The following is a 9,812-nucleotide window of genomic DNA, read 5'->3' on the forward strand; positions in this document are numbered from 1 at the left end:
CCCCGCCACTTTTCGGAGCCACCCACCCCCGCCTCCCCGGAGCCGCGGGGCAGTCGGGCGCGGAGCCGCGGAGCCGCGAGGACGCCGGGCTGGAGCTGCCCTCCGCGGCCGAGCCCGCGCGCCCGGGGCCGGCGCCCTCGCCGCCCTCGCCGCGCTCCGCGCCGCGCCGCTCCCGCAGCGCCCGGGGCTCCGCCGCCGCCGCCATGCGGCAGCTGTGCCGGGGCCGCGTGCTGGGCATCTCGGTGGCCATCGCGCACGGGGTGTTTTCGGGCTCCCTCAACATCCTGCTCAAGTTCCTCATCAGCCGCTACCAGTTCTCCTTCCTGACGCTGGTGCAGTGCCTGACCAGCTCCACGGCGGCGCTGAGCCTGGAGCTGCTGCGGCGCCTGGGGCTCATCGCCGTGCCCCCCTTCGGCCTGCGCCTGGCGCGCGCCTTCGCGGGGGTCGCCGTGCTGTCCACGCTGCAGTCCAGCCTCACGCTCTGGTCCCTGCGCGGCCTCAGCCTGCCCATGTACGTGGTCTTCAAGCGCTGCCTGCCCCTGGTCACCATGCTCATCGGCGTCCTGGTGCTCAAGAACGGCGTGCCCTCGCCGGGGGTGCTGGCCGCCGTGCTCATCACCACCTGCGGCGCCGCCCTGGCAGGTGAGCGCGCCCCGCGCCCCGCCCGCGCGGCCACGGGGGGACACTGAGGCTGGCAGACGGACCGCTTGGAGGGGCATGGTCGTTCCGCGGGCGAAGGTGCACTCGCCTGAGAGATCTCGCGCAGCCTTGCTCCTCCCTCGGGGTCCCTCACCTCGTGCCCGGACCCCCACCCCAGGGGTGGGGTACGCCCCCCACCCATTCTTCCCCCTGCAGTCCTTTCCTTCCGGAGGGACGGGGGGGACCGGGGAGCTGGAGTCCCAGCTCGGGACTGGGCCGGAAGGAGGGAGGGCCGTGAACTTCCTCGGATCACGAGGGGCGGGAATGGAGGAAGGCTGGGAGTGAAGCCCCGGGGTTCCCGGGGCTCGTTGGGGTGCGAGGCGGGGGGGGGGGGGTTCTGCCTGTAACTGCTGAGCCTGGGGAGCCATGGGGAGCGGAAAGTCCCTTTCTGGGGTGGGCTCGGGGTTCTGAGCCCATGAGTTGGGGCTCCCTCTGGGGCGGGGGCGAGAGGACCCACGAATCTAGTTGACCCGGGTGCCAGCTCCGGGAAGCCACAGCGCTTAGCCCCGGGCATCTTTGATCCCCACGGCCTTTGCCGCGCGTGGACCGAGGAAGAAGGGACGGGGAGGCGAGGCGAGTCTGGGAAGGCACCTGTCGTGAGCGCAGTGCGCACCGGACCGCGCTTGGCGGTCGCATTTTGCAGGCCAGGCACAGGGCGCGTCAGTGGGGGCCCTCAGGAACTTGGGTGGGCAGAGCTGGGGCTGCCCGTCCCGGGGTGCCCCCGTGGACACCCACCCGCGCCAACTCGCTGATCTTCTCTTTTCTTCCCGCCCGCGCGCCCGGTGCTCGTGCAGGCGCTGGCGACCTGACCGGCGACCCCGTCGGGTACGTGACGGGCGTGCTGGCGGTGCTGGTGCACGCCGCCTACCTGGTGCTCATCCAGAAGGCGAGCGCCGACACGGAGCACGGGCCGCTCACCGCGCAGTATGTCATCGCCGTCTCCGCCACCCCGCTGCTGGTCGTCTTCTCCTTCGCCAGCACCGACTCCATCCACGCCTGGGCTTTCCCGGGCTGGAAGGACCCGGCCATGGTCTGCATCTTCGTGGCCTGCATCCTGATCGGCTGCGCCATGAACTTCACCACGCTGCACTGCACCTACATCAACTCGGCGGTGACCACCAGCTTCGTGGGCGTGGTGAAGAGCATCGCCACCATCACGGTGGGCATGGTGGCCTTCAACGACGTGGAGCCCACCTCTCTGTTTATTGCTGGCGTCGTGGTGAATACCTTGGGCTCCATTATTTACTGTGTGGCCAAATTCCTGGAGACCAGGAGGCAAAGCCACTATGAGGACCTGGAGTCGCAGCCCGCAGGAGAGGAACCGCAGCCAAGTGGGGACCAGCTGCCATTCGAGATGGAGGAGCTGCCGGGGGAGGGTGGAGGTGGCAGGTCAGAGAGTGGGGCGGGCGCAGGTGGCTGGGCTCAGCCGAGTGGGCCGGAGGCAAGGGGCAGCCCCTCAGGGGCTCCGCGGGTCTGTGGGAGCTCGCTGACCCCAGCGCACCCCGAAGAAGGTAGTAGAAGGTCTCTAAAGGATGCTTACTTGGAAGTATGGAGATTAGTTAGGGGAACCAAGTACATGAAGAAGGATTATTTGATAGAAAACGAGGAGTTAGCCAGTCCTTGAAAGGGGCATGCACGTATGTACATATGTACATACCGTTATTTTATATGGTAGAAATACTATTTTAATGCTAGGCCTCCCAATTGTGTTCCTTGAAGGGTGGGGAAGGGAGCCCACAAAATTAGCACCTGTGTGAATTACCTACCAGGACTTTTTCTGAGGGGGGGAGGGAGGGAGAGAGAGAGAAAGAGAGAGAGAGAGAGAGACAGCACTTGACATAGTCAAACTGAAGTAGGACTCAGCTTCTGCCTTCTGGCTCATTTATTTATTTATTTTTGCCTTTATAACCATAACCAAATATTTGCATGCACCAAAAGTCCCTTGCTCATACCTTCCAAAGAAGAGTGTACAAATGAGAACTGCACTTAATTTTAAAGATTATAACCAGGGGCACATTTTTTGATGCTAGTTAGACCTACAGTTGTTTATATTATTATTGTTATTATTATTATTATTGTTATCTTTAAATAGTTATACAAATGGGTTTCTATTTAACATGTCAGTTTGTGGGTACAGTGCCTCTTGATCAGTGTCTCCCCTTTGATCATTCTTTTCATCTCTCCCAGCCCCACCCATTTCCTCAAATTACCTGGTTCCCTTTTCACCTATGTGCATTGAATACTGTGACTGCGTTCACACATCCTTCCTCCCTCCATTCATCTGCCCTTGGCCTCATCCTCTCCAGCACCTTCTAGCTTCCTGGTATTCATTTGGTTAAACTGTAAGTTAGTTGTTCAAAGGATTTACACCACTGGAACCAATAGTTTCTATAGCCCAACTGGGCAGAGTATGAGGTTGAAGTGACATCTATAAATGCACCGAATTGTGTACTGTTTAGAGTCATCTTCAGTATCATGTTTACTCAAGTTTTTCACTTGTTTCTTTAAAATAAGTGTTCTATTATGCTGATAAGAAATATTGGAGCTATTTTGGAAACAGGAGTTTGGGGACTTTAATTGTGAAGTCTAAAGTTTGCTTTTGGGAATTGTAAAAATATCTTAAATGTTGTCTTGGTTCCTTGCTTTTTAATATTTATTACTGAATGCTGTAACCTTTTCAGAAGCCAGTTATACTGTTGAATATTCTTCCGGGCAAATGGAATGGCCAAGATGTCATGTCATCTTGACTTCTGCCAGCCAGAAGAGACACCATCCTCTAAAGCAAACCCCAGATTGCATTGCACACCCCAAACTGCATCATACAAAAAGCAACTGCTAGATTCACATTGTCATATTTTTCTATCTCAAATTGTCAAAATAAACTATGAGTCTATCTGCTAAGATACCGTTGTTAGAAATTGGCTTTAGAGACCTTTGTGTTCTATTGCTGCTGTAACTTGGGTTTGTCCAACATGTGGTGTGGAGTGTTGGGTGTGTGGTTGTTAGCCTATTTGGAACTCGCTAGGCAAATACTGTACCACTCTTTCAGGTTTTGGACTCAGGACTGCAACCTTGCTAGGAAAGTGCTCTGCTGCCTAAACCAGGCCCACAACCCCATTGGTTAGTTTCTAAATTCACATGTGCTTTGGTTTAAAACAATAACCAAAACATTTTCCAGTGAAAGGCACTGTCAGAAAGTGAGAGATCCTCTCATATTCCATAAATGAAAGCCATCCACAGCAGACTTCAGTTCACATGGGGTTGAGACAGAGTAAGTGAAGTAGCCTCCACTAAGTCAGAGACCTGGGTCAGCTCCTGCAGGACAGGCCCTGGACAACAAGGATGGCCTTATCTGCCAGCACTTCTTTGAGACTCTCAGATGGTGTCTTTTTTGTTTGTTCATGTCCAAAAGTCAAAGCAAAACAAAAAGCAGAAAAAAAACTCAATTTTTTTAAGTGCAGGAGTGGGCCAACAGTTGGAATTGTGGTTTGTGATTGGGCCTGGTTTCCTGGTTTTCACAGGCAATTGATTGGTTCTATAGGGGACGCTACAAGCTCTTCAGGATGGAAGAGCTCTCATAGGCAGCAGTCAGAAGTGGACAGAATTACGATGCCTTAAAAAACACATTAATTTTTACACCAGCTTGCTAGAGGGCAACATCCATCCACTCCCAACAATGTGAAACAGAATTAATGAAAAGCAAGGAAGTTGAACAATATCTATTTTTAAATATCACTGTTAGATAAATGGATAGAATGATTGCTCTTCACTGAAAAACCCCCCACCTCTTTAGTTACAAATGTGAGTTGGTATTTACTGGAAAAAAAAGACCTTCTTTCTGCTTACAAATTTACTGAGGCACAGTTCTTCAGAGAATCAGAATGTGTGTGTGTCGTGTGTGTGTGTGTGTGTGTGTGTGTGTGAGAGAGAGAGAGAGAAAGAGAGGGGAGAAAGAGGGAGAGAGAGAAGATACAGGGAGAATATTAGTGGTATTGTGAGGGTTGACTAAAATTGACGTCTGTAGGGTGGGAAAATGTATCTGTAGGGTGCTATTGTCTTCAGGTAGAATTCCTCTTTCTGCCTTTAAGGACTTAAGTATGCTTTATTCTAAATCTACTGATTACAAATGTCAAATTTACCTTAAAAACATGTCAACTATGATGTAACCAAATAGCTGGGCATTACAACATAGCCAAATTGGCCCATGAAAGTAACTATCACAGCCAGGGATGGTGGAAGAGATGGGAGACAGCGTGTGACAGGAGAGGAAAAACCCAAGAAGATGAACATGGGAGTTCTGACATGCCTTGTCAGGACAAGACTTAGACATCTACATAGAGCAAGAATGTAAGTCCCAGGACAGGTTGGGCCCTGGGTCAATGGGAGGACTCCTCTATAGAGGACAGAGCCCCTGGTAGGTCCAAGGCACCAGAACCCCTGTACTCTGGCAAACCTGAGTTGGGCAGTAAGGAGGGCATCATTGAGTGGGACCCCACAGGAAGTCATTTACCACTGTTGCTTGTTTCACCTACTCTTGGCACCCCATTTTCAGCCACTCAGTTCTCCCTTTGTTCTGAAATGGCACTCATTTCCCTGACTTGAAAACTCGTTCCTACTCATGCTTCAAGATGGATGGCCTTACTTGACACTTCTCAGCAGGAAACAGTCTCTGAAATGCAACATGATGTCAGATAGATCTTTCCAGAACTGGCTTGCTGCTGGCCCACTCCCTCTAAATGCTGTTTAATTCTTTCTTAATAACTGTGGCATGAATCAGTCTGAAATATTGGGGGTATTGACTGCCCAGAAGTGCCTAAGTGATAGGTGCCTTCTGCTTCTCTCGAATCCTTACACCCCCTGGCGATTGCTCATCTACTTTTACTCTGTGGATGGATAGCTCACTTCCTGATATTTGAAAATTGTGTCTTCAGATGGTTCTTCCCAACCTACTCGGGACTTCCTGTTGTACCTAAGGTGCTGAAGATACAAAGCCATTCACTAACTGTTACTTCAGATTCAATATTTTGTAGCATAACTCAAGTAAAAATTAGTTCATAGCTTATGCCATTTGATATGCCATGTTTGTTTGTCATTTATTACTTCAGTGATCCATAAAAACGATTTTAGAACATAAAACAGCAAAAGACTAGAAATCATTATTTTCCCCAAATCTTTTTTATCAATGAATTCAGCAGATCATTGGACTTTTCAATTATCTAACAATGGATTAATGCTTATGATACATTCTAAAATAATGTATTAACTTTATGCCATAGAAAATACAATTACTTACCTTTGGATTTTTATCTTAATTCCAAATATGTGCCACCCTTCTCCTTTGAGTACGGAAAAGAGAAAATTTGATTCTAATTTTCTGATGCCAAAACACATGGTTGAAAAGTGCCAAAAAATTCATCTTGATGGTTTTGATACTTACTCGTATAGCTAGATATGTTTCTGGAGAGTAGATCACATTTGCTGGGTTTTGTTTTGCTACCTGACTTCATGAAGACTGTGTGTGTGTGTTGTGTTTGTGTGTGTATGTGTGTGTGTGTTGTCTTGTATCAAGTCATTTACATAATAAATGAAAAGTGCTGTTAATCTTGGGGCTGACTTTCGGTACAATTCTGAGTAGAGTGCTAATCTTTCGTGTGATTGAATGCAGTGCTACTGGCTGTAAATCTCTGCTTGTGTAGCACCCTGCCTTGGATCAGCAGTAGTGAATACGGTTCATGACTGAAATCCAATAGTCCTGACTATATGTAGAGTGCTTTCCCACTGATTGCCCAAGTCTCTAGAGGACTACCAGCCTTCCTCATCAATAATTGCTAGACCCAGTTACTCTTACAGCAGTCCACAATAAGCAACCCAGTCCAAATTGCTAGTTTCTGTTCTTCCTTAAAGAGTAACAATCAATTTTCAGATGAATTGGGCAGGCAAGTAGGGAAAACTTTTCCCATTTTGCAATTTCACCTAGTGGCTGTCTTCCAAAATCCACAGTATATTTCGTAAACATTATTACTGACTTGGTAAGCAGCCATTTCTGTAGGCACTTACTGTCATTGCAATGGTATAAAGGGAAATTCACTTTGCTTAATATTACCTAAGCCTTCCAGAACACTGCCGTAATCAAAGGATGGTGCTGCCTTTCCCATCTGATGAATGAGTTTGTAAGCCAATAGCATCCTCTTTAATTCTGTAACCATATGGCGAGCTGATTGTGGAAAGGGAGACAGAGGCCAGACATGGTACCTCACAAGGCAGCATTCCAGCTGTCTTATCAGTGCTCATACTTCCTGGGCCCAGTGCTATGCTCAGAACTTGGTCTGGCCCTCAATAAATATTGGTTGACTGGCTGACAAAAGAAACCAAAGTCATGAAATGAAAGTACAACTTCAGTGTTCTCATTCAGTTGGAAACTACAATGTATTATTGGGCCCTTTTAAGATGGTCTGATAGGTAAGTCTGACTTGCCTATAGTGCCATTCTTGGAGAATCAAATGCTATAAATTGAATCTGTTGCAAGAACAGATTGAGTAGTGTCTGCATGAAAGGCACCAGAACAGAATGGCTTGGTGCAGTGGGTTTGAAGTTCTGCTTAGTCACAGAAGCACAAGGAGTGCCTTTGCCCATCTTCCTGGTGCCCCAGGGCTCCCTGCACTCAGATTTTAGGAGATTTATCTTGGCTCAATACAATAAAAAATGTTTATGAAGAAATTTTTTTTTTGGCAAAGATGCTTGTCTTGAAAATAATATAGAACATTGTTAACAATTCAGACAGGGAAAGAAGAAATAGGTCAGACAAAAAAAAAGAAGGGTGAAGTTTTGGTCTTTCTTTAATCTTTTGAACAGTGTTTGAAATAGCTCTTGGCAGTTGAAATTTGTTCTGTACTTCGGAGTTAATATATGTGCCAGGGTTTTGGTTGTTCCTCTGGGGATGGTTGATCGATATAACTAATAAATGGGAAATAACTAGACTAAGCTTATTGGAAGCCAGCAGCCTTCCTAATGGGGCTTCAGAGGAGAAGACTTTCTGGGATTGCTGTGGGGTAGGGAGACATGGGAAGGTCTTAACAAAGAGCTTAGCAGCTACTTGCTTAGTGCTGGATTAACTCAGTAGAGCTAGGTGATGTCTAAGGAGAGCACTAAGTGAAATAAGGATACTGGGTCTAGGTAATAATGTCTTGTTCTCACTGGCATCTTAGTACTTTGCTGGGTGGTGAGGGCTTTTCACCCAGTTCAGAAAAGCCTAGAGATGAGATAGGCCATTCTTTGAAATGAAGATACATCATACTGTTTAGCCCCAGGAAAGCTTTGCTACCAGAGAATGCTTGCCCTTGATTATTCCCCTAGATGGGTTGGTTTGTTCACCCCTGACTATTTCCCTAGATGGTTTGATTAACTTACCTCTGATTGTTCCCCTCTATCATTGACTTTGCTCATCCCTGAGAATTCCCTATATCACTTGCTTTTGTTGGGCTTGGGTCCCCACTCTAAACATGTGGGGTTTTTGCCTTTAAAAGCTTTGTGCAAGCTACTTTCCGTGCTATAGGTCTTTGGGACAGGAGTCCATCTGCAGTCACTTGTTTTCTAATAAAGACTCCCACTTCAACCTCTCAAAATGTGGCTTCTCTCTGTTTCTTGTGATTGAATTCCCATTTCACAGAAGAAAGAAGAGAGAGCAAGAACATGAACTTAGTGGTGGAAGAATAGGCCATAGAGAGGTGAGCATGAATAAAACGAGGGAACTACTTGTAAGCACAGCAGGAGAGTGAGCCTGTGGCCCTGGTGACGTCTAAGGTTCTCTTAGGGGCACCAGTGCCATGGAGTACGAATCCCAGTGCCAATACAATCTAAGTCACACCCAGGAGTGCCTCTGATTTCAACATGATAATAGAAATAAACAAACAAATGAATAACAAAAACTCAAATGTGTCAAAACCAAAGGGGGCACATGTGTAATGAGTGCCATAATTTAAGGATTCAGTAGAAATTCTTGGCCCACGCGATTTGTAAGTGTTAACGGTTCTACATGAAAAGGTAGGTACGTTTGTACCTATAGGAGATAGCTGATTTTTGCTGAGAGCAAAAAATGAGCCTGGCAGAGAACCCAGGGCTCCCTTTCAGAGAGGTTTTGCATCTCTCAGCATGGCTCTGAGTAGCCCTGTATACAAGCCCCTAGACATCACATCACTATGGCCTTGAACAGCCACGCATGTAGGCCCCTGGGCATTGTGTCATGCCCCATTGCCCCTGGAAGACTCGCAAGTGAACGGAAGAGCTGAATGTACCCCAGAGGTCTGGACCACAGTGTGCATCTAGTCAGAGGGGCTAAAAGACACATGGGAGAGACACATGTAGGCTGTGTGGAGTCTGATTGGCTCTGAGTACTGATATGGCCTGCAGGCTGTCCTGCATTGTTTTTTGAGAGTTTGCATTTGATTTTGAGAGTTACAAATGATCTTGAGTCCTTGGATTCAAGATATCTCTTAGAGACACCTTAGTATCCCTTGCACAAAGCACCCCTAAACAGGACCCTCCATATATATATATATATATATATATACATATATACATATATGTATGTCTGGATATATATATATATATATATATATATATATATATATATATATATATATATATAGCTCCTGTTGTGCAGGAACTCTGCTTATCTTTTCTTCAATGCATCTTCTTTGCCATCTTATTTCTTCTGTGTCTGTGGACTCATTCTTTGAGATGACAGGGACAAAGGACCTGACCCAAGTGCTATAGTTAAGTATCACTGACAAGTTCTCACGCAGGAGGACATTAAAGAGCTGTGTGAAGCACTGCAGACCAGAGAACGTACTTTATGGCAGGTTCTCCATATTACCTCGAGTGACTTTAGTCCTTTTTTAAAAAAAAACCTAGAGTGATCAAAGAGCTTTCAGAATAAATTCTTTCCTTTCTTCATTTTTTCCTTCAAATAATGATCAGTATAGCTTAGGTACACCTTATTTTTAAATTCTTTTGTGGTACAATGAATGTAGGGCCTTATGCATGCTGGATGTGTGCTCCTTCATTGAGCTAAATCTCCAGACCCCAGCCAGATAGCTGAATAGGAGAAAAATCAG

The 9,812-nt window shown here is 47.4% G+C and overlaps 1 protein-coding gene across 1 annotated transcript; it reads left to right on the forward strand.

Annotated features, from left to right (window-relative positions):
- The first annotated feature begins 203 nt into the window (after window positions 1-203).
- On the forward strand, window positions 204-2,795 carry Slc35d3 (solute carrier family 35 member D3). The gene is made up of 2 exons (XM_048354163.1): window positions 204-642; window positions 1,494-2,795. Exons 1-2 carry the CDS (start codon window positions 204-206, stop codon window positions 2,321-2,323), a joined length of 1,269 nt encoding a protein of 422 aa, XP_048210120.1. The 3' UTR covers window positions 2,324-2,795.
- The last annotated feature ends 7,017 nt before the right edge of the window (window positions 2,796-9,812 follow it).

This window comes from Perognathus longimembris, chromosome 9 (assembly GCF_023159225.1).
Source record: "Perognathus longimembris pacificus isolate PPM17 chromosome 9, ASM2315922v1, whole genome shotgun sequence".
In the NCBI taxonomy this organism is placed as follows: Eukaryota; Metazoa; Chordata; class Mammalia; order Rodentia; family Heteromyidae; genus Perognathus; species Perognathus longimembris.